Source organism: Staurois parvus, unplaced genomic scaffold, assembly GCF_062004578.1.
Source record: "Staurois parvus isolate SC_StPar_1 unplaced genomic scaffold, SC_StPar_1.0 ptg000487l, whole genome shotgun sequence".
Taxonomy (NCBI): Eukaryota; Metazoa; Chordata; class Amphibia; order Anura; family Ranidae; genus Staurois; species Staurois parvus.
This window is the reverse complement of record NW_028318283.1, coordinates 1,443,544-1,469,632: the sequence shown is the minus strand read 5'-3', so window position 1 is coordinate 1,469,632 and position 26,089 is coordinate 1,443,544. Positions and strand designations below refer to the sequence as shown.

The 26,089-nt window shown below is 46.0% G+C and overlaps 1 protein-coding gene across 1 annotated transcript; it reads left to right on the top strand.

The window, feature by feature from the left end:
- The first annotated feature begins 657 nt into the window (after positions 1 to 657).
- Positions 658 to 25,337, top strand: LOC149452235 (uncharacterized). The gene is made up of 6 exons (XM_089689612.1): positions 658 to 1,234; positions 5,480 to 6,574; positions 9,610 to 9,726; positions 16,090 to 16,149; positions 18,767 to 18,914; positions 22,255 to 25,337. Exons 2-6 carry the CDS (start codon positions 5,489 to 5,491, stop codon positions 22,884 to 22,886), a joined length of 2,043 nt encoding a protein of 680 aa, XP_089545738.1. The 5' UTR covers positions 658 to 1,234; positions 5,480 to 5,488; the 3' UTR covers positions 22,887 to 25,337.
- The last annotated feature ends 752 nt before the right edge of the window (positions 25,338 to 26,089 follow it).

Below are 26,089 nucleotides of genomic sequence, written 5' to 3'. Positions count from 1 at the left end.
GACATGGAGGAAGGGTGTTATAGAGTACATAGAGGGGGTGTTATTCGGGATGTGGAAGAGGGGTGTTATCTGGGACACGGAGGGGTGTTATCCGGGACATGGAGGAAGGGTGTTATAGAGTACATAGAGGGGGTGTTATTCGGGATGTGGAAGAGGGGTGTTATCTGGGACACGGAGGAGGGGTGTTATCCGGGACATGGAGGAGGGGTGTTATAGAGTACATAGAGGGGGTGTTATTCGGGATTTGGAAGAGGGGTGTTATCTGGGACACGGAGGAGGGGTGTTATCCGGGACATGGAGGAGGGGTGTTATAGAGTACATAGAGGGGGTGTTATTCGGGATGTGGAAGAGGGGTGTTATCTGGGACACGGAGGAGGGGTGTTATCCGGGACATGGAGGAAGGGTGTTATAGAGTACATAGAGGGGGTGTTATTCGGGATGTGGAAGAGGGGTGTTATCTGGGACACGGAGGAGGGGTGTTATCCGGGACATGGAGGAAGACTGTTATAGAGTACATAGAGTGGGGGGTGTTATTCGGGATGTGGAAGAGGGGTGTTATCTGGGACACGGAGGAGGGGTGTTATCCAAGGCACAGAGGAGGGGTGTTACAGAGTACATAGAGAGGGGTGTTATCCGAAACACGGAGGAGGGTTATCCAGGACGCTCAGGCAACCATTGAACGCAGATAAATCCCCACACTAATTCAGGAGGACTCTGCTGTGAAGACGGCTGCCTATACTCTGACAGATGTCATAACCAACGTTCCCCTTTAAGTAAAGCTCCACTTAGTGAGAAGTACATGGGCTGCACACTGGATCACCCAAGATGGCGGCCTGCACTGCCTCACTGTGAGTGTGGAGATCATAGGTGACAGACAGACTAGCAGACTGATATCCCGAACTCCCTGCAGAATCCGAGCCCGGAGGCACCCCGTGCCTCATCCGCCCCCCTCCTCCAGAGCCCCCAGGCTCCACATTTCTTCACACAAGATGGCGACCTGCATTGCCCGGAGCCCCGCCCCCCACACTCTGCTCTAGCCATGCTGACGGACGTGACAGGGGGCGGGCCCAGCATCGCCGAGCGCTGATTGGCCCTCGGTGTGACGTCTCTGATCTCCGTGCTCGGGAAGGAACTGAACCAGGAGAACGGTGTGGTGACGTCAGAGGAAAGCAGCCAATCGGCCTCCAGCTTTCCCCACAAAGTTGTGTCTTCCCTCTGGGCGCTGCTGGGTGAGGTATGTGTTGTGTTGTCAGTGCAGTCTGTGTCGTGACGTCACATGGAGATCATGATACATTGTAGCCCTGTATGATCCCTAGGTCTTTGTAGATGTGCTGGGCTCCTCCATGGCAGTGCTGACTGCAGGTCTATGGTGTCACACCTCCACGTCGTACCTGATAATATGCGCCATGTGATCTGCCGACTATTCGCCGTGACCTCACGCCGCAAGAGATATCCATGGCCGATGGACGCAATGAGAGGATGACCTCACAGTGCGCCTTGGCAGTGCTGACATCACACACATTATAAAGATGGTATACGCCTTGTGATCCGCTGCCTATTCGCCATCACTTCATGCTGCCAGAGATTTGCAGAGCTGATGGATGCACTGTGATGGGGGAGGCTGATCACAGGTCTATGACATCACACCTCCAGATCATACCTGATAATAAAATACAATGGGTTACCCACTGCCTATTCACTGTGATGTCACTGCGCATGTTCCTCCCACATCTGTGTCAGTGCTGCCATCTCAAGGCTTCTCATTGGTCTGATCCAGGAGTCTCCAAATTGTGGCCTTTTGCTTGCCTTTATCTGGCCTTTGGGGCACTATTTCTCCCACTGACACCAAAGACGAGCACTATTCCTCCCACTGACACCAAAGAAAGGGCACTATTCCTCCCACTGACACCAAAGAAAGGAACTATTCCTCCCACTGACACCAAAGACAGGCACTATTCCTCCCACTGACTCCAAAAACGGGCACTTTTCCTCCCACTGACTCCAAAGACGGGCACTATTCCTCCCACTGACACCAAAGACGGGCACTATTCCTCCCACTGACACCAAAGACGGGCACTATTCCTCCCACTGACACCAAAGACGGGCACTATTCTTCCCACTGACACCAAAGAAGGGCACTATTCCTCCCACTGACACCAAAGGCGGGCACTATTCCTCCCACTGACACCAAAGAAAGGAACTATTCCTCCCACTGACACCAAAGACAGGCACTATGTCCCCCACTGACTCCAAAGACAGGCACTATTCCTCCCACTGACTCCAAAGACAGGCACTATTCCTCCCACTGACTCCAAAGAAAGGCACTATTCCTCCCACTGACACCAAAGAAAGGCACTATTCCTCCCACTGACACCAATGACAGGCACTATTCCTCCCACTGACACCAAAGACAGGCACTATTCCTCCCACTGACACCAAAGACAGGCACTATTCCTCCCACTGACTCCAAAGACAGGCACTATTCCTCCCACTGACACCAAAGAAAGGAACTATTCCTCCCACTGACACCAAAGAAAGGAACTATTCCTCCCACTGACACCAAAGAAAGGAACTATTCCTCCCACTGACACCAAAGAAAGGAACTATTCCTCCCACTGACACCAAAGAAAGGCACTATTCCTCCCACTGACACCAAAGACGGGCACTATTCCTCCCACTGACTCCAAAGACGGGCACTATTCCTCCCACTGACTCCAAAGACGGGCACTATTCCTCCCACTGACACCAAAGACGGGCACTATTCCTCCCACTGACACCAAAGACGGGCACTATTCCTCCCACTGACACCAAAGACGGGCACTATTCTTCCCACTGACACCAAAGACGGGCACTATTCTTCCCACTGACACCAAAGAAGGGCACTATTCCTCCCACTGACACCAAAGGCGGGCACTATTCCTCCCACTGACACCAAAGAAAGGAACTATTCCTCCCACTGACACCAAAGACAGGCACTATTCCTCCCACTGACTCCAAAGACAGGCACTATTCCTCCCACTGACACCAAAGAAAGGCACTATTCCTCCCACTGACACCAAAGAAAGGCACTATTCCTCCCACTGACACCAATGACAGGCACTATTCCTCCCACTGACACCAAAGACGGGCACTATTCCTCCCACTGACACCAAAGACGGGCACTATTCCTCCCACTGACACCAAAGACGGGCACTATTCCTCCCACTGACACCAAAGACGGGCACTATTCCTCCCACTGACACCAAAGACGGGCACTATTCTTCCCACTGACACCAAAGACGGGCACTATTCTTCCCACTGACACCAAAGAAGGGCACTATTCCTCCCACTGACACCAAAGGCGGGCACTATTCCTCCCACTGACACCAAAGAAAGGAACTATTCCTCCCACTGACACCAAAGACAGGCACTATTCCTCCCACTGACACCAAAGAAAGGCACTATTCCTCCCACTGACACCAAAGAAAGGCACTATTCCTCCCACTGACACCAATGACAGGCACTATTCCTCCCACTGACACCAAAGACAGGCACTATTCCTCCCACTGACACCAAAGACAGGCACTATTCCTCCCACTGACACCAAAGACAGGCACTATTCCTCCCACTGACTCCAAAGACAGGCACTATTCCTCCCACTGACACCAAAGACAGGCACTATTCCTCCCACTGACACCAAAGACAGGCACTATTCCTCCCACTGACTCCAAAGACAGGCACTATTCCTCCCACTGACACCAAAGAAAGGAACTATTCCTCCCACTGACACCAAAGAAAGGAACTATTCCTCCCACTGACACCAAAGAAAGGAACTATTCCTCCCACTGACACCAAAGAAAGGAACTATTCCTCCCACTGACACCAAAGAAAGGAACTATTCCTCCCACTGACACCAAAGAAAGGAACTATTCCTCCCACTGACACCAAAGACAGGCACTATTCCTCCCACTGACACCAAAGACAGGCACTATTCCTCCCACTGACACCAAAGACAGGCACTATTCCTCCCACTGACTCCAAAGACAGGCACTATTCCTCCCACTGACACCAAAGACAGGCACTATTCCTCCCACTGACACCAAAGACAGGCACTATTCCTCCCACTGACTCCAAAGACAGGCACTATTCCTCCCACTGACTCCAAAGACAGGCACTATTCCTCTCACTGACTCCAAAGACAGGCACTATTCCTCCCACTGACACCAAAGACAGGCACTATTCCTCCCACTGACACCAAAGACAGGCACTATTCCTCCCACTGACTCCAAAGAAAGGCACTATTCCTCCCACTGACACCAAAGACGGGCACTATTCCTCCCACTGACACCAAAGACGGGCACTATTCCTCCCACTGACACCAAAGACGGGCACTATTCTTCCCACTGACACCAAAGACGGGCACTATTCCTCCCACTGACACCAAAGAAAGGAACTATTCCTCCCACTGACACCAAAGACAGGCACTATTCCTCCCACTGACACCAAAGAAAGGAACTATTCCTCCCACTGACACCAAAGACAGGCACTATTCCTCCCACTGACACCAAAGACAGGCACTATTCCTCCCACTGACACCAAAGACAGGCACTATTCCTCCCACTGACACCAAAGACAGGCACTATTCCTCCCACTGACACCAAAGACAGGCACTATTCCTCCCACTGACACCAAAGACAGGCACTATTCCTCCCACTGACACCAAAGAAAGGGCACTATTCCTCCCACTGACACCAATGATGGGGCACTATTCCTCCCATTGACACCAATGATGGGACACTATTTTTCCCACTGACACCAACGATGGGGCACTATTCCTCCCACTGATACCAATGATGGGGCACTATTCCTCCCACTGATACCAATGATGAGGCACTATTTCTCCCACTGACACCAACGATGGGGCACTATTTCTCCCACTGATACCAATGATGGGGCATTATATCTCCCACTGACACCAACGATGGGCACTATTCCTCCCACTGACACCAAAGATGGGACACTACTCCTCCCATTTATACCAATGACAGGGCACTATTCCTCCCCCTACTGACTACAGGCGCTCTGTAATTATTTTAGTCCCACTGACCACCCAGCATTTTCTACTCCCACAATGGCCACAGTCTGCCCCCCCTAACAGTAAACTGGTCCTTTGTTTAAAAACTCCTGGTCTGATCTGTAATCGTGCGTCTTTGACATGACATCTCCAGAGAGATGGTGCTCAGTAATGACAATATTCAAGTGGTTAAAGGAAGTTTAAAAAAATTTAAAAATAACAGACTTATTAACAGGATCACCAGGTGAAAATAAAAGAAAAAAAGTCTAACAAAATGAAAACTAATGCAGCTATCACATCTAAGAACTGGTAAGCTGAAATATATAAAGTTTTTGTTTTTGGGTTTAATACCGCTTTAAGTGATGTTTTAGATTTTTTCAGAGGTGTACACTCTTTTTAGTAACCAATGTTATTCTACTCCCACAGGCCAAAGAGATGCCAAGGTGCATTGTGCAAGGATGCCCACATTACTCTGGGAGGAAGAACAGCACCCCGGGGGTCACCTTCCACATGTTCCCCAAGAACCTTGCCACCATCAAGAAGTGGCTGCAGCAGATCAATCAGAACTTTGGTGATGTGGACGCCTTTGCTCAAGGAGTCTTGGAGGGGAAGGCTGGCGTGATCCGCATCTGCTCAGCGCACTTTGGCATTGAGTGCTACCGCTTTGTGGGATCCCAGAAAATACTGTTGGAGGATGCTGTGCCAACCATCTTCCTAGGTAAGCCGGCGAAAGTAGAAAGTTCCTTTTGTCCAATGATTTTTCCGGATAAACAGAAGCTGGCAATTAAGATAGAGAGTGCCATTCATGAGGAGATTTTCCCGGAGAAGATGGCTATTAAAGTGGAGAGTGCCATTGGTCCGATGATGTTTTCAAAGAAGGAGAAGACGGCTGTCAAAGTGGAGGCTGCCAAACCTCCAAAATCACCATCGAATAAAGAAATCTCAACTTATGGGAGCGTCCCAGAGATGGAGAAGCAAGATATGAGCGTGGAGAGTGCCGTCCCTCCATTGTGTTGGAATATGCAGCCCCTCCAAACACCTATTCTGCCTTTTCTTCAAGTCAATATGGCCAACCCCCTGTGGGCCAACAATGACCTAGCCGTATCAAAATTAAACCCATGGTCCGTCAATGACTTGACCAATGGTGGAGCCAACGTTGGACAGAAAAATATTGTAGATACCCCTGTCCCTAAGGTTGAGGTGGCAAAAGAAGAGAGCCATGTTGAAAATGTGATGAGCACAGACAATTTCCCAAATATACAGGATGTTGTAAGTCTCACCAAGTTACCGAACGCCTTATTTGGGGAGAAAGATGTCTATGTCTCTGGTTGCCCCGACAGCTTGTTGTCGACGGTCCAGAAGGAAGACAAATCTGTACAATGGCCAGAGTATGAGACCAGCGGGCCAGCCTGGAAGGTTCTCCATGATCATTACTACAAAGTACGAAGGGCCATCGATCGTTCTGCGCTGAGGAATGGCATTGAGAGCTGCTACCAAGAGATGGACTCAGAGGGGGAATTGGTATGTAAGCTACCTTACGTCTTCTTCCTGTGCTTGATTTTGTATTATTTGGCCTTTATAATTGATCTCTTAGCAGATGGCTAAATACAAGGCTGTTAATGTTGAGTCACTGTCCAGGGGTGCCTGGATCACAAGACTGCCTGTACAGAATTGCAGATCCTTAACCACTTCCAGACCGGACACTTTTACCCCCTTCCTGACCAGGGCAATTTTCAGCTTTTAGCGCTATCACACTTTGAATGACAATTGCGCGGTCATGCAACACTGTACCCAAATTAATTTTTTACCATTTTTTTGAGACAGATAAAGCTTTATTTTGGTGGTATTTATTCACCACTGGGATTTGTATTTTTTTTGCTATGTACCGTATTTGCCGGCGTATAAGACGACTTTTCAACCCCTGAAAATCTTCTGAAAAGTCGGGGGTCGTCTTATACGCCGGTATACGGCGAGCCGGTGTGTCAGGGCGGCACTTTTTCCAGGGGCGGTGTCCTCCAACGGACACTAAGTACAGGGGTGGGCAGAGGGGCTGCTGTACCTTATCTGGCTCCGGTCCCACGATGATCCGGTCCAGGAAGCGCGGCTGCTCCTTCTTTCAGTTCGGCCACTCGATGGTCGCGCGGCCGCTCGGCTCCGCCTCCTCACCGGTGATTGGGCGCCAGCGCACACAGGCGACCAATCACCGCCGAGGAGGCGGAGCCGAACGGCCCCGCGAAAATCAAGCTGCCGAACTGAAAGAAGGAGCAGCCGCTCCTCTCCCCCACTGACACTAACGATGGGGCACTATTCCTCCTCCACACTGACACCAATGATGGGGCACTATTCTCCCCACTGACACCAATGATGGGGCACTATTCCTCCCCCACTGACACCAACGATGGGGCACTATTCCTCCCCCACTGACACCAACGATGGGGCACTATTCCTCCCCCACTGACACCAACGATGGGGCACTATTCCTCCCCCACTGACACCAACGATGGGGCACTTTTCTCCCCACTGACACCAATGATGGGGCACTTTTCTCCCCACTGACACCAATGATGGGGCACTATTCCTCCCCCACTGACACCAACCATGGGGCACTATTCCTCCCCCACTGACACCAACCATGGGGCACTATTCCTCCCCACTGACACCAACGATGGGGCACTATTCCTCCCCCCCACTGACACCAACCATGGGGCACTATTCCTCCTCCCCACTGACACCAACGATGGGGCACTATTCCTCCTCCCCACTGACACCAATAATGGGGCACTATTCCTCCCACTGACTAATGATGGGGCACTATTCCTCCCACTGATACCAATGATGGGGTGCTATTCCTCCCACTGATACAAATGATGAGGCACTATTCCTCCCACTGATACAAATGATGAGGCACTATTCCTCCCACTCATACCAATGATGGGGCACTATTCCTCCCACTGACACTAATGATGGGACACTATTCCTCCCACTGACACTAATGATGGGACACTATTCCTCCCACTGACACCAATGATGGGGCACTATTCCTCCCACTGACACTAATGATGGGGCACTATTCCTCCCACTGACACTAATGATGGGGCACCATTAGTGTCAGTGGGAGGAGTAGTGCCTCATCATTGGTATCAGTGGGAGGAATCATGCCCCATCATTGGTGTCAGTGGGAGGAATAGCACCCCATCATTGGAATACCATACTGAAATACCATACCATATTGAAATCAAATCTGATGTTTTTTCATTTTTATTTGGTGTGCGTTGGAAGAGGGGTAGTCTTATACGGTGAGTATAGCTCAAACCCTATATTTTAACAGTCGTCTTATACGCCCAGTCGTCTTATATGCCGGCAAATACGGTAAATGAAATGTCCAAAAATTTTGAAAAAAAGTGTTTTTTTTATAAAATTTTGCAAATAAATAATATTTCATCATAAATCTTAGCCAAAATTTATTCCGTTATCTTTTTAGTAAAAAAAAAAAAATCCAAATTAGTTTATAAGCAAAAATTATAATTTTTAAACATTTTGTTTTACATTTTTATTTTATTTTTTTATATTATTATTATTTTTTTTTACATACTGTCACCCTAGCAGTAGTGTCACCATGGTGACACTGTACTACTTGTGGGGGGTGATGAAGATTTTTTTTTTTTTTTTACACTGATTGCTTTTACATCCATAAAGGCTGTAAAAGCAATCATTTCTCCTCCTCTCTGTCTGCATTCTTGCACTCATTGAGAAGTACTGAGTGAGCTGTGATTGGTCACAGCTTGTCACATGGTACAAGGCTTTTGTGAATAGCCTTGTACCATGTGACCTCTGTGATCATTCACAGATTTCACACATAGTAAGCAATGATGTCAGAAGTGACATCTTGCTTACTACTTTGCATGTGATCACTGATTGGCCAATCAGTGATCACATGATCGGGACCTTGTACAGAGGTCCCGTCCGATGATCGGTGTTTCACTGTGTCCGGAGGACACAGCGGTCACCGGATCGCGGTGCTGCGCGCTTCCAGGGAGCGCGCACAAGCAGGGTGCGGGGAGGCCGTATATAGACGGCCACCCGACCCTGCAGTGCCACCGTCCGGCCGTTTATATACAACGGCCGGACGGGAGGTGGTTAAGCAGTGCTCACATGGCAGTCACATGACTTTGTTGGTAAACAAAGCCATTTCACACAGTGACAAGGCCCACACAGCTAGCAGTGCAGCTTGCTTCTATTGCTTTAACCACTTCAGCTCTGGAAGATTTTACCTCCTGCTTGATCAGGCTATTTTTTGCTTTTTTTTGCACTGCACTACTTTACCTTGCAATTGCGCAATCATGCAACTCTGTACACAAATGTCATGGATCACCTGTGCATCCCCATGAGAGTAAACACAGCCTTCACATGGGTGCTCACTTTATTACACCCGTGTGATTGAGGCCGAATGATCACAATTTTCTTTGACTCTCTCTCTCTAAACATTCGGTGAATATTTTCTGGTGTTTCCCAGCCTCCCTCTTGTCTCACCTCTGACCTGCCCTCTTCCCCTACAGTTGGCCATCCTTCAATATGTGACCAGCGTCTTGTGGAGGAATCGGAGGAAGAAAGAGCTGAAGATGGAGCGGATTTTAAATCAAACCCTGGAGATTATCACACTGATCACTGGGGAGGTGAGGCCACGATGACCGTTTCCAACATGCTGAGCCAGCTCCAGTGTTTGTTTTTTTAAGTGAATCAGTCACATACAGGGGCACACAGACAACTCATAGGGCCCCCGGGCAATAGGAGATCATGAGGCCCCTGTGTCCTTGTCCAAACTCAAAAAAGCCTATGAAAAAGGTACCAGGGGCATCTCATGGGGCCCCCTACTGACCCCGGGCCCTCGGGCAATGCCCAAGTTTCCAAATGGTCAGTCCGCCCCTGGTCACATAAGTTACGTGCAGATCTCAGGTATTCCTGTGAAAGTCGAATTCAGCCCTAACCCCCTGCCTCCCGATTCTTTTGACCTTCTTGGGCCAGTTTCGAAGAAGAGAAATTATCTTGGGTCGCACATAAATTATACTAACAGTAATGATAGCTGATGAGCAGTTCCTCCTGCGGTTCTCAGCAGGTAGGTGCAGCCACCGCCAAACAGTGTAAGTATGAATTTGATCAGTCTTTGTGGTTCCTGGTATCAGTCTTTGTGGTTCCAGTACACAGAACTCAGAGAATGGGAGGCTGAAGCTGCACAATCGGCTGTGTTGCAGTACAATAGGAGAAGATAGTAGAGAGGTGACCTCATCTGCTGCTTCTCCTTTCACTGTGGGTACGTATAAATTATCCTAGAAAGGTTTATTGATGCTGCACAAAATAACTGATGCTGGAGTAAAAGAAGAAATAACCCAGATAGTGCTCCCTAGATGGTGATGTCAGTACCAGACCTTCAGTGACTTTGTTGTGTTCTGAACCCTCGGAAGATACATTATAGCCTCCTGTGTATTATAGCAGCCATTCTCAAACAGGGTGCCTTGAGGTTTCTTCAGGGGTGTCTTGGCACAATGTCTAAAAATTGGCCAAAACTTGTCTACAAGCCAGCGGGTGGACAAGCCTGCCATTTCGTTAGACAACACCACAGGTTTTCATTGTGCACCATTATGACCTTCTAGCTGCCAGCATCCTGACAACCAATGACATCATCAGTTGATAAGGAGGATGTCGGCTGCCTGCACAGCATCCTAGTTTGACCCTCCCCCGCCCCTCTCCATCAGTGCTGGGGTCACATTAGCTTAGTGATGGAGAAAAACTGAGGGAGAGGAGAAACATTGGAATACTAGTCATTACCAGTGTGCAAAAGTGTATTTTCTTTGGAAGAATAAATCACCTCCATCGTTGAGTGTCCTACAGGTGTGGATGTTGCTGTGTTATACAAAACTATTAAAATAGTTTTTCACATTGTAGAATGGGTGCCTCAAGACTGTCCATTATTTTATATTTCAATATTTTTATTGGAAATCTGTAAAAAATAGAAAACACCTACATGGTGAGTTGTGGCAAACAATAAGATTCATGGAATATATAGGCACATAAGAATACATCAACCAATGATGTTGTCCTAGATTGTAAGCTCCCAGGATCAGGGCCCTCCTAACCCTCTTGTATTGAACTGTATTGTTGCTGTATTGTCTCCCGTTATATTATAAAGCGCTGAGCAAACTGTTGGCACAATAAATACTGTATAATAATAATAATATATAAATCCTGTATAATAATAATAATAATAATAATGATGTTGTAAACAATAAAACAAAAACCCAATAGGGTCGCAAATATTCCATCAGTTAGTAGGCACTGGCAGTATCATAGAACCAACTAGCAAAAATAAAGAGACCGAAAGAAATAAACAAAAAGAATCAAAGAAGAGGATAAAGAATAGATCGGAAAAGAAGAAAAAAAAGAGAAAAGAAAGAGGGAAAAAAAGAAAGCGGGCCAGCCATAAGTCCATTAAATAATAGAGATATACCTAATCCATGGTTGCCATGTATACTGAAATTTAGAAGTATTGTTAATGATACTAGTGAGTTTAGCATTAATCCAATTAAGTTTCTGTTTGACCAAGTCTAGCGGAATTGTTGACTGTCTCCAATGTCTAGCTATAGTAATTCGAGCCACCAACAAAAGATAAAGAATTAATTTAACTGATTTCTTGGGAATATCAGTGGGCAACAGATGAAATAAAGCTACTTCTGGTGATTATGAATATTAATTCCCGTTACCGAATAAATGAAATTAAATATTCGGATCCAAAATCTACAGTCATGGCCGAAATTGTTGGCACCCTTGATATTTTTCCTGAAAATCAAGTATTTCACACAAAAAAGGTATTGCATTAACACATGTTTTGCTATACACATGTTTATTCCCTTTGTATGTATTGGAACAAATATAAAACAGAGGCAGAAAAGCAAATATGACATAATGTCACACAAAACCCCAAAAATGGGCTGGACAAAAGTATTGGCACCCTTAACTTAATATTTGGTTGCACACCCTTTGGAAAACATAACTGAAATCAGTCGCTTCCTATAACCATCAATAAGCTTCTGACACCTCTCACCCGGAATTTTGGACCACTCTTCCTTTGCAAACAGCTCCAGGTCTCTCTTATTGGAAGGACACCTTTTCCCAACAGCAATTTTAAGATCTCTCCACAGGTGTTCAATGGGATTTAGATCTGGGCTCATTGCTGGCCACTTCAGAACTCTCCAGCGCTTCTTTGCCATCCATTTCTGAGTGCTTTTTGACGTATGTTTGGGGTCATTGTCCTGCTGGAAGACCCAGGATCTTGGACGCAAACCCAGCTTTCTGACACTGGGCCCTACAGTGCGACCCAAAATCCTTTGGTAATCCTCAGATTTCATGATGCCTTGCACACAGTCAAGGCACCCAGTGCCAGAGGCAGCAAAACAACCCCAAAACATCATTGAACCTCCACCATATTTTACCGTAGGTACTGTGTTTTGTTCTTTGTAGGCCTCATTCCGTTTTCGGTAAACAGTAGAATGATGTGCTTTACCGAAAAGCTCTATCTTGGTCTCATCTGTCCACAAGACGTTTTCCCAGAAGGCTTTTGGCTTACTCAAGTACATTTTGGCAAACTGTAGTCTTGCTTTTTTATGTCTCTGTGTCAGCAGTGGGGTCCTCCTGGGTCTCCTGCCATAGCGTTTCATTTCATTTAAATGTCGACGGATAGTTCGCGCTGACACTGATGCTCCCTGAGCCTGCAGGACAGCTTGAATGTCTTTGGAACATGTTTGGGGCTGCTTATCCACCATCCGGACTATTCTGCGTTGCAATCTTTCATCAATTTTCCTCATCCGTCCACGACCAGGGAGATTAGCTACAGTGCCATGGGTTGCAAACTTCTTGATAATGTTGCGCACTGTGGACAAAGGCAAATCTAGTTCTCTGGAGATGGACTTGTAACCTTGAGATTGTTGATATTTTGCCACAATTTTGGTTCTCAGGTCCTCAGACAGTTCTCGTCTCCTCTTTCTGTTGTCCATGCTTAGTGTGGCACAGACAGACACACAATGCAAAGGTTAAGTGAACGTCTCTCCTTTTTATCTGCTTTCAGGTGTGATTTCTATATTGCCCACACCTGTTACTTGCCCCAGGTGAGTTTACAGGAGCATCACATGCTTGTAACATTCTTATTTATCCGCAGTTGTGAAAGGGTGCCAATACTTTTGTCCAGCCCATTTTTGGAGGTTTGTGGGACATTATGTCGAATTTGCTTTCTTTCCTCCCTTTTTTTGTTTTGTCCCAATACACACAAAGGGAATAAACATGTGTATAGCAAAACATGTGTTAATGCAATACGTTTCGTGAGAAATACATGATTTCCTGGAGAAATATCAAGGGTGCCAACAATTTCGGCCATGACTGTATGAACCACAGGACATTTCCACCATATGTGGAGCATAGTGCCCTCTTGTCCGCAGTGTCGAATGTCCATCATTTTAAAGGGTGCCCTGGGACTGTCCATATTTTTAAAGGATGCCTTGACTGAAAAAAGGTTGAGAAACACTGTACTATAGAATGGATATTCCTTGTAAAGGAAGTGTAGCTGCTGGACTCACTTGGTGTCTTCTTATATAGAATGTTCCTCTGTCTCCTCTGCTTCATTATATGGTCCATAGTATGTGGACACCCCACCAAATGACAGAGTTCAGGAGTTTTCAGTGAAGGGTCCTGTTACTACTACAGCATATAAAGACATTGTAGACAATTGTGTTCTTCCAACCTTGTGATAACAGTCTGGGGATGGCCCAACATGACTGCCCCCTCTGTGCTCAAACTAGCTCCATTAAAGCATTAGTAAACCGCAACAAAAAACAAGGGCTCTGGGCCCATTCATCACATACTAGCACATTATGACAGACTTACCTGAAAATCAAGCCCTCTAATAGCACGCTGTCACTGCTGTAGGTGCTTCCATCTTCACTTGGTCTTCCTTCCGTGTTTGTAGGCTTTGGCGGTATGAATGGCCGAGCCGCGATGATGTCGCGCAGGAATCATTGTTTGTGGCAGAGGACTCTGAAGGAACGGCACGGGTATGCCGTTCCTTCAGAGCGCATGTGTCGGTGATGTCACTGGATGCTTCTAAAGTACATATCTCTTGAGCAGTGCACATTTAGGAGATATTTACTGTACCTTTAGGTGAGCCTTTATAGGTGACCTACAGGTAAAAATCAACCAAGGGAGTTTACTCCAACTTTAAGGCATAGTTGGATGAGTTGGGTGTGGAGGAAGTCAAGTGGCCTGCACAGAGCCCTGACCTCAACCCTACTTAACACCTTTGGTTAGCCTTGGAATTGTGATCCAGGTCTTCTCATCCAGTACCTGACCTCACAAACGGACTCAAATTCCCACAGACATCTTTCCCTCTGGCAGGGATGCCTTCCCAGAGGAGTGGAGACTGTTAAAGCCACAAAGGGGAGCAACTCCATATTATTGGGCATTGTTTTGGAATGGGATGTCCAACAAGCTCGCATAGGTCTGATGGTCATTGGTCCGCAGACTTATACTTGCCTAGGTACTATACATTAGTAAGACGTAGACGTAAGACTCCCTCCTAGATTGTAAGCTCCGAGGATCAGGGCCCTCCTATCCCTCTTGTATTGTTGCTGTATTGTCTCCTGTTATATTGTAAAGCGCTGAGCAAACTGTTGGCGCCATAAATCCTGTATAATAATATAATAATACGCCTGCCTGTTGTGTCCCTACTTGTTGCACCTCAATGATGCTGGAGATTTTGTGTTATGATCCTGACTAAGATTTCGAAAGCACTGCCAGAGAAACTAATTACAGGAGGGGAAAAAAAGAGGAGTTGCTGCCATTATGCATTTCCCATACTAAGGGCTCATTTTCACTGAAATGAGCTACATTTATAAAGTGGACTATAAGAGAACCTTTACAAGTTTCCATGTATACATTTATTATGACACGTCACAATACACAGCAACAGTATACACATTTTTTTTTTTCAAAAAGCTACACCTTCTGTTCTTAAAAGCTGTCCTTGAGCTCAAGGTAGTGACTTTATCTAGGCTGAGATGATGTCATCAGTCTGCTGCAGTCAAGAGGAAGTATTTCCTCAGTCTCTGGCCCCCACTGATTAGACTGCTACACTTTAAAGCGGAGTTCCACTCAACCTATCAAAAAATAAAAGTCAGCAGCTACAAAAACTGTAGCTGCTGACTTTTAAAAACCAGCCACTTACCTGTTTCTCGGTTCCGCGGTGTGTCCCCTGCAGGTTGTTTCAGCGGCTGTCCTGTATTCCAGGAGGCCGGCATCTTCAGTGCGGGCACCCGGCTGTGATAGCTTGTGTCTTCACAGCCGGGTACCCACTGCGCATGCGCGAGAAGCACTGGGCTTCGTGAATGGTCCTGTAGGCTTCTGGGATCTGTCACGTGTCCCAAAACACTACAGGGAGGGAGGACACCTTTTGCTTCCAATCGCCTAGGCGATCGGACTGGAAGTGAGAGCAGGTACCTGTCAAATTCGGGTACTCGCTCCCCAAAGGTGCCAATCCTTAATGGGAAGCGGGGGAGCAGTCCTTAAAGTGGAACTTCCCCTTTTGGGTGGAGTTCCGCTTCAACTTTATAGCAAGTCACAAGATGAGAGGCTGCAGCAGGGGCTGATCTGTGGCAGACATTTGTGAACACAGTTATGAACTGCACAGGCACCAGGATTTATATTTCAGTCCAGGAAGTACTGTAGATGTTGACTCAATAATAATTCTCAACGACAAATATGGCGCTGTCCTTATGGAGAGAAAAGCAGATGAAGGCATTGTCAGGGAGAGTAGTGTAATCTGTAGGAGGTAATGTATTCCGTTGACATTACTGAGCAAGCATGGACTTCACGTAAAGAATACTAAGTATATGACCCTCCAAAATCCTGCAACAACTCTTTATCTAACGGGTTTGGTCACTCGCACTTTTGTAACTTTTTGACATTTCTTTTGTTTAATTAATTTTTTTTTTTTACAGGAGTGGGTAATTGTGAAGAAGGACTCCATCCACAAGGGAATCCACGAGTTGACAGGAGAGGTGGGTCACCTGGTGAAGAGTAGACTGAGGCTCCCTATCCCAGAGATACAGCAGGCTCCTTCAATATCCAGTCAGCACATTGCAGGCTTAAAGGGCATGTCCACACCAGCTTGGACCAATGTAACTATGTATATATTATACCTGCCTGATGCCACTGGAAGCTGGAAATCACTGAGATAGGCATCGATATTTTAGTGATTGTCCCTTGCTTCTAGGTCCTGTGCTGATTAGCTGCCTTGCTGAATTCTAAACACAGGGGGGTTTATTTACTAAAGCTGGAGAGTCCAAAATCAGACTCCCTTCTGCATAGAAACCAATCAGCTTCTAACCTCAGCTTGTTCAATGAAGCTTTGGCAATGAAACCTGGAAGCTGATTGGTTTCTATGCAGAAGGGAGTCTGATTTTGGACTCTCCAGCTTTAGTAAATAAACCCCAGGGTGTCATCGCCCCACCTCTCCACCTTGTCCAATCAGAGAATATTTTGCTTTCATTCAGAAAATGCAAAGCTTTCTCTGAATGTTGCTCTTGCTGAGCTGCTGACCTCCTGTATTCTGTTCAGTATGCAGCAGGGCAGCCGCTCCGCATGCAACCTGGAAACAAGTGGAGCTTCCAGTGCCATCACCAGGTATGATATATACATATACTCTATAAGTGACCACCTTGAAAAACGTATCCAAATGTCACTATATCGCGCCTGATGCAAAAAATTAACATCCAAGAAAACAAAAATTTTTTGAAAACTTACTGGTGCCACTATACCCTGTTTTAAAGATCTAAAAATGTAAGTATCACCCCTGTTTAGTGAATACAAACGGCACATACACCTCACAGTGTTATTATCAAAACATTAGTGTTAAATCTCCAATTATCACTCATACATTATATATCATTCATTATCTTCACCATTATCTGTAACAAAAAAGAAAAAAATACAAAAATAAAAATTAATAAATGTAACACATAATGTGATATCTCAAACAAAGTCCCGTGACATAGAAATTATATATAATAAATAAAATAAATTTAAAAAGTCCGGTGATGAAAAATAATAAAGAAGAAATTAAAATCCAGTGATGAAATAACTTCATGTGGCGAAAAACTTTAAGGTATGGAAAACCTTGTGCCCACCGTGCACCCCCACTCAGGTGTGCACTCACCAGATATTGCCTTTGTTAAAGCATACTCAAGAGGATATCCACTAATAGACCAGGAGGTTCCTCCAAGAACAGCCCACTCAATGATTGATTGCCAAGATAATTCAAAACTCCAATCTACCATAACATGAAAAGAGAAGAACAAAGAATCCGCTCCAATAGTATATTACCCAAAATAGATAAGATTTATTTACTCCAAGTAATGCACTTACAATGTTAAACAACAAGCCCAAATAGTATGTCTTTGTAACCAGCAGATACTGCATGGTGCTCTCACCACCTCCGGAACTGTCGGACAGAAGACCGTCACATCACTTCCGGTTACGGATCTACGTCACTTCTGGTCTGCCGCACCGTCATGCCCTGACGCGTTTCGTCATATCCTGACTTACTCATAGGGGTCCCTATGCTGGTCACAAAGACATACTAGACATACGTTTTGATGATAACGCTGTGAGGTGTATGTGCCGCTTGTATTCACTAAATAGGGGTGATACTTACATTTTTAGATGGTATATACATAGGAAGGGGCGGACTGACCATTTAGAAACTCGGGCACTGCCCAAGGGCAGGGGGTCAGTAGGGGGCCCCATGAGATGCCCCAGGTACCTTTTTCATAGGCTTTTTTGAGTTTGGGCAAGGACACAGGGGCCCCATGATCCCCTATTGCCCAGGGGCCCCATGAGTTGTCAGTCCGCCCCTGTACATAGGTATATTGGTCCAAGCTTGATCAATGGAACTTTGTATAAAATATCCATATCTGGAATTCTTCAGAGGCAGGATGTTTTTCATTTGCTGAAATAAATGAAATTTAAAATATATTGTGCTGTGGGCTCAAAGATATGTCTAGACTACTCCAAAAGAGAATTCAGATATCACAAAAGGGTAACAGTTAATAAATCTGAACTCCAATCAGACATTAAAGACACCATTCACACTGATGCGACTTATGATCTGCAATGGAAGCGTTTATAATGGGTGCGACTCTGACTTCGTCGCACCAGTATTTCCTGCCCTACTTTTGCCGATTTCTGGTGCGACTTGCATTGACACCCGTGCATGAAGATCGAACAGATGTCTTACAAGTCGCACCTGAAGTTGCACCGACATACGACTTTGAAATCGTGCGACTTCAAGTGAAGTTGCATGATTACAAAGTCATATTCAGTGTGAACCCGGGCTAAATATTAGTAAGTGGTGGCGCAACTGGCGCTAAATGTGGGTGGGACCCTATGTCTTTATGTACAATAAAAGGTCGCTGAACCTGCACTGAGTGGGATGAAGTCAGAGAGGGGGCACTCGCATGACCAGAGAAAATGAGCTTCTCCATTTCCAACTTTGATTAGTCATACAGGAAAAGAAAGCTGCTGTAGAAAAGTGACCCCCAACAACCAGTCCAGATCAACATTTCATTACATCAGAATGAAAGCTGAGCCCTGATTGGCCTCTGTCTTTTGCTCCAGGTACCGGTGAAGTGCGGGAATGTGGCGGTCTTCTTCACTCTGGATGAATGGAGCTACATAGAGAAACATAGGCAGGAATACGCAGAAATGGTGGCAGATAACGGTCCAGTAAAACGCACCTGGCAGGTCCGGGAACACTGGGATTCAGGTAATGCTGACTGCCCCACCTGGGCGACTCTTATCTAATTAACATTTATACATCATTCATGTTCCAGGGTAATCCTATCAGGAAGTACACAGTTTTCACTATCACTTTTGTTTAAAGGAGAAGCACAGCCAAAGCTTGTCTGGCTGTACTTCTCCTGTGGATCGCCAGAGTGCCGTTCCTTCTGCACTCCTGTGACCCGGTTTAAATCTGCTGCCAGCTGACCTCACAGAGCCTCTCCAGACTGGGGAAAGATCCTGAACATATGGCTGGGATCCACCCAGGAGCCTGGACTGGCACCTGGCTTAGCCTTTCAGTGATCTACTGAGAGTTGAGCCAGCCACTCCTGCCCCTTCCACAGCCCAGTGCTCCAGTGAGCTCTGGGGGTAGATCCGACAGCAGTGACTGTCACTGCTCTCTGTTTAGAGTGGCAGGGAGAACTGAGCGATCAATGGCATCTGATGTCTCAGTTCTCACCCTTAGCGCCAGCGGGAGACAGATGCAGCTTCGGATCGAATCTGCATCCACCTAGGTAAGTATGAGTTAAAAAAAAAAAAAAAAACATACTTCTTTTGAGGTTGAGGTTTAATCTGCCTTTATTTTGCCTTTCCTGATTCTTACCCCCACCCTTCATAAACATGCTAATGACATTTCTACTTTTCAATCCGTTTTCATCACATACCTTACTTCAAATGTCATCACTGGGTCTCTGTGCTTCTCTGTGCAGTGCATATAAGGATCTCTATCCACTGGCTCCTGATCATCACTCTGTAACCCAGAGCCGTCTCAGTGCTAATGTCATGCATCTGAACGCATTCTCCACACAGGCTTCTGAGAAAACCTTAGTGACCTCTTCGGTAGTAGCGAGGTCAAAAGCGGAAAGTGTTGAGGGAGGTTTAGTATAAGGTATGCTAAATGGGATGAATGTCTGTGCAGTGGTGATGCCCCTACGAATTGCTTCAGTCTTGTTTTTGAAATGATGTGCAATCTCGTGAGCAGTGAGTGAGGTACTGGGTGGAGGTGGAGAAAGTAGAGAGTTAAAAGTAGAGAAGAGACGACAAGGACTGGATGACAAGGTAGTAATAAGAGTGACAAAGTAGGCTTGTTTGGCAGCATGAAGGGAGGAATTGTATGTTAAGAAAGCAGATTTATATAGGGTGAATGCTTGGTGAGATTTGGTTTTACGCCACAATCGCTCCAGCGCATGACTATGTTGTTTAAGATTTCTGGTGTGGTCAGTCTGCCACGGTTGTAACGGTCGGGGCCTAATACTTCGTGTTGTTAGAGGAACAAGTGAGTCTAATGCGGATGAAAGTGAACTGTTACAGACAGCAGTGGCCAGGTCAGGGCAGGACAGGGGAGAGATTCTGTCATAGAGTTGGTCAGTTGCAGAATAGAAAGGAGCCGGGTTCAAGTTGTGAAGGTTTCTTCGGGTAATTGTTTGCCGCTTGGAGGGATTGGTGTTTGAAGATGAGGACACGGAAGGTGTTGAGAATATGATCAGAGAGAGGAATGGGGGCGTTTGTGAGGTTGTAGGGACTGCAAAGTTGGGAGAAAACAAGGTCTAATGTATTCCCATCAGAGTGAGTGGAGGCCGGAGGGGTGATGAACATGAGGCAGCTGAGCCACGGGTCTACCGCCCACTGGGATTCTAACATTTTAGCTTGACAGGGATGTACAAATGCCATCGCTGCAATGCTTTGCTTTGAGGCTGTGGCATTTGTAGCGTAGACTGTAGAGTTTGACAGGTGGCACTGCCTATCAAACATGCCCATTGAGATCAAAGAGGCTGCACCACACCTCAAGCCAAACCCTTGGCTCACAGTTGCGGTGTGGCCCACAATGTAAGAAGAAAAAAAAAAAGGCAATAGCACATTTTGACCGCCTGGTAGAAATATCTATATCGCTCCCTGTGAAAAGCCACCCACCATGGCTTTTCAGAAGGCGGTATGCCTTATCACCTGACTGAAAGAGACTTCAAGGTCAGGAAGGATTTTATTACCCATTTAAGTAAATTTTAGCAGCTTTATGATTTTTTTTTTTTGTGGTCTCCTCTGAGTCAATTGGGGGTTTAGTTTTTCTTTTATTCAATGGACACAGTGAAGGCTATTTACTAAAACTGGAGAATGCAAAATCTGGTGTAGCTCTGCATAGAAACCAATCAGCTTCCAGGTTTTATTGTCAAAGCTTCATTGAACAAACTGAAGTTAGAAGCTGATTGGCTGCCATGCATAGCTACACCAGATTCTGAGTGCTCCAGTTTTAAGTGATTCTTTTTTTTACTTGGCAAGTTACATCTGTTAAATGTTGGCCTCATGCACACAGGATGTTTTTTTTCCTCCCCTGGACACCTGGAAAAAAAATCAGCTTAAAATACACATATTGAAAGCCGCGGTAGGTACATGTGTTTAGATGTGTCAGGCGTTTGGGTGTTGAGTGATTCCATTGGCCAGAATATTAATATTATCTCGCAATTGGAATGGACACTCCTCTCCTGAACAGTGTATTTCTGCCTCTAAATGCATGTGCATGGACATATAGAGGGTTAAATATCAATAATTACGGTAACACCCCAAAAATTACATATATATACCCTATAACATAAAGTCTCACCTTCCCCCTTGAAAGTGTATCTATATCTATAAAAATTAATATGCCACTTAAACAAACATCTCCCACAATGTAAAAACAAAAAGTACAAAATTATACATAAAAAAATTGTCCAAAATAATAATGTCCAAAATCAAGTAGAATATGCAAAAAATCACACACTTCTGTCCTCAAAAATTATAGTCATAAATGGTGATTCCAAAAATAGTCCAAGTGTCTGAGCCTCCCAAATGGCTTTCACGACCAATGCAACCTCAAGAAAAAAAGAACATTTACATAGTGCATTATCCTTATTAAATAAATGCATAAAGATACACTGTGTAAAACTAAATACACTGTAAAACACACGTGTTCACTCTTAGTGAAAAAGTGAATGGATGTGTAAACCGTGACAGTGAATCACTCTGGAGTGTTACTTACTAAAACTGGAGCACTCAGAATCTATTACAGCTGTGCATGGTAGCCAATCGGCTTCTAACGTCAGCTTGTTCAGTTAAGCTTTGGCAATAAAACCTGGATGCTGATTGGCTTCTAGGCAGAGCTGCACTAGATTTTGCATGCTCCAGTTTTAGTAAATAACCCCCATAGACTAACATAGAGGGGCAGATAGAGGAAGAATAAAAAAACGGCAAATGCCTCTAATAGCCGCGTTTTTCACTTCCTGTGGGCATGAGCCCTTAGTCTAAATCTGCTTTATTGGACGTTTCATTGTCATTGTGTTGTTCTCCTACAGAAGAAGAATACTTCAGCGAGGTGGAGGAGGAAGAGGTTGAAGACTCCCCAAAGAGGAAAAGCTCACCAGAATGGAAGCCAGGGTGCGATTCCTTGGACTCTGCAGAGGAGGATGAAAACGACAACCCGAATCATCCCAGAACTACTGAGAATGGAGTCCAAGGAGAATCTGAGCCTGAAACGAGCAATCTGGCTCCTGCGGAGGAAGAGGTGCAGTATGACTGTGATGCATGTGGGGAACGTCTGATGTCTAAGGAGGACCTGATAAGGCACAAAGCCGTAAATCACGCCGTCAAACGCTACCCGTGCCCCATCTGCGGCATCCAGTACGACTATAAATCTCAGTTCATTATCCATCAGCGAGCCCACACTGGAGAGAAGCCTTTCGTGTGCCAAGAGTGCGGGGCCAGATTCGGCCATAAGAGCAGCTACCTCGTCCACGAGAGGCGGCACAAAGAAGGAAAGACCTTCGAGTGCGACAAGTGTGATCGGCGGTTTGACAAGAAGTGCGAGCTGGTCAAACACGAGAAAACGCATGCTCAGAAAAAACGCCACAAGTGTCACAAATGCGGCAAGCGGTATTCAAGCCGATCAACGTTAATGAGACATAAATGGGCCCATAAGGGAGATTGAGAACGTTACACCACTTGGAGCATAACCAAACACTGACTCTTTTCCGGCATGTTACAAATGAAGACGCTCAGTCGTGTTGCTCAGCCGTTAACTTGTACGTGAGATGTTGGGTTGAGTTTGTGTGTTCATTTTTTTGGAGCTCACAGTTTTGAAGTCATTGTTTGTTACATTCCACTTCCACAGATTTCTGGTCAGCTAAAACTTGGTTATTTTTACTCTTGCAAAAGAGTGCACCCCTCTCCAGCCAAAATCACTGACTTTTGTAGTTACTGTTATCCTAGAATTGTAATTCTCAACAAGTGATACAGACAGGTATGAGCACTGTCCTGTTCCTCCATAGGAGCTGTACCACAATCATGGGGAGCACCTAGGACACTGTGGGAGGGGGCCTGACTCCACCTTAGTTGGGATTGGGTGGAGAGGTCCTAGTAGACACCTGTTTCTGGCAACAAATCATGGAAACCACATCAGTATTAGTGCACATTTTCAGGCAAGACCTGTAGCAAGGGTGCAGGTTCCTTGCATAATTCACATTTTGACCCATTTTTTTTCTCACCAGGAGCTGGGCGTTTAAGGGGATCTTAACGTCTGAGGCCAGTAGGATGGGCTCCTGATAATGTGATCGCCGATCAATGCTAGATGAGAGCTGTGAGTGACAGCGCAGTCACCGTGATGGTGGTGTGGGTTGAGCGTGTTCTCAACACAACACAGCGGCACCGGTTGTATGTGTTAATCTGGCAGCATAGTACAGGGACCACTGCCCTGCTGCTATGTAATGCATAGGGCTAGTGGGAGGGACGTAAAGTACACTGCTCAAAAAAATTAAAGGAACACTTTTTATTTAGAGTGTTACATCAAGTCAATGAAACTCCTGGGATATTATCTGGTCAGGTAAGTAGCAGAGGGGGTTGTTAATCAGTTTCAGTTGCTTTGGTGTTAATGAAATTAACAACAGGCGCACTAGATGGGCAACAATGAGATGACCCCCAAAACAGGAATGGTTTTACAGGTGGAGGCCACTGACATTTTTTCCCTACTCATTTTTTCTGACTGTTTTTCAGTAGTTTTGCATTTGGCTAGGGTCAGTGTCAGTACTGGTAGCATGAGGCCATACCTGGACCCTACAGACTTTGCATAGGCAGTCCAACTCCTCCAGGATGGCACATCAATACGTGCCATTGCCAGAAGGTTTTCTGTCTCCCAGCACAGTCTCAAGAGCATGGAGGAGATTCCAGGAGACAGGAACTTACTCTAGGAGAGCTGGACAGGGTCGTAGAAGGTCCTTAACCCATCAGCAGGACCGGTTTCTGCTCCTTTGTGCAAGGAGGAACAGGATGAGCCCTGCCAGAGCCCTAAAAAATGACCTCCAGAAGGCCACTGGTGTGAATGTCTCTGACCAAACAATTAGAAACAGACTTCATGAGGGTGTCCTGAGGGCCCGACGTCCTCTAGTGGGCCCTGTGCTCACTGCCCGGCACCATAGAGCTCGATTGGCATTTGCCATTGAACACCAGAATTGGCAGGTCCACCACTGGCACCCTGTGCTTTTCACAGATGAGAGCAGGTTCCCCCTGAGCACATGTGACAGATGTGAAAGGGTCTGGAGAAGCCTTAGAGAACGTTATGCTGCCTGTAACATGGTTCACCATGACCATTTTGGTGGTGGGTCAGTGATGGTCTGGGGAGGCATATCCATGGAGGGACGCACAGACCTCTACAGGGTAGACAATGGCACCCTGACTGCCATTAGGTATCGGGATGAAATCCTTGGACCCATTGTCAGACCCTACGCTGGTGCAGTGGGTCCTGGGTTCCTCCTGGTGCACGACAATGCCCGGCCACATGTGGTGAGAGTATGCAGGCAGTTCCTGGAGGATAAAGGAATTGATACCACTGAATGGCCCCCACGCTCGCTTGACCTAAATCCAATAGAACACCTCTGGGATGTCATGTTTCGGTTGATCTGACGCCGCCAGGTTGCACCTCAGACTGTCCAGGAGCTCAGTAATGTCCTGGTCCAGATCTGGGAGGAAATCCCCCAGGACACCATCCGTCATCTCATTAGGAACATGGCCTGATGTTGTCAGGCATGCATACAAGCACGTGGGGGGCCATACAGACTACTGAAGGCCATTCTGAGTTGCTGCAATGACATTTCAGTAAAATGGACTCGCCTGCTGCATCATTTTTTCACTTTGATTTTCGGGGTGTCTTTGAATTCAGTCCTCTGTAGGTCGATCATTTTCATTTCCATCAAACGATGGAGCATCCTTACCTTCCTCACACATTACCCCGTCTATGTCAGTATAGAGATCCAGCAGGAGATTTTTCCCCATTGAGATCTGATGGGTTTTCAAAGTGTTCCTTTCATTTTTCGGAGCAGTATATATGTACAGTCAGGTCCATAAATATTGGGACATCGACAAAATGCTAACATTTTTGGCTCTATACACCACCGCAATGGATTTGAAATGAAACAAACAAGATGTGCTTTAACTGCAGACTGTCAGCTTTAATTTGAGGGTATTTACATCCAAATCAGGTGAACGGTGTAGGAATTACAACAGTTTGCATATGTGCCTCCCACTTATTAAGGGACCAAAAGTAATGGGACAGAATAATAATCATAAATCAAACTTTCACTTTTTAATACTTGGTTGCAAATCCTTTGCAGTCAATTACAGCCTGAAGTCTGGAACGCATAGACATCACCAGACGCTGGGTTTCATCCCTGGTGATGCTCTGCCAGGCCTCTACTGCAACTGTCTTCAGTTCCTGCTTGTTCTTGGGGCATTTTCCCTTCAGTTTTGTCTTCAGCAAGTGAAATGCTCAATCGGATTCAGGTCAGGTGATTGACTTGGCCATTGCATAACATTCCACTTCTTTCCCTTAAAAAACTCTTTGGTTGCTTTTGCAGTATGCTTTGGGTCATTGTCCATCTGCACTGTGAAGCGGCGTCCAATGAGTTGTGAAGCATTTGGCTGAATATGAGCAGATAATATTCCCGAAACACTTCAGAATTCAACCTGCTGCTTCTGTCAGCAGTCACATCATCAATAAATACAAGAGAACCAGTTCCATTGGCAGCCATACATGCCCACGCCATGACACTACCACCACCATGCTTCACTGATGAGGTGGTATGCTTAGGATCATGAGCAGTTCCTTTCCTTCTCCATACTCTTCTCTTCCCATCACTCTGG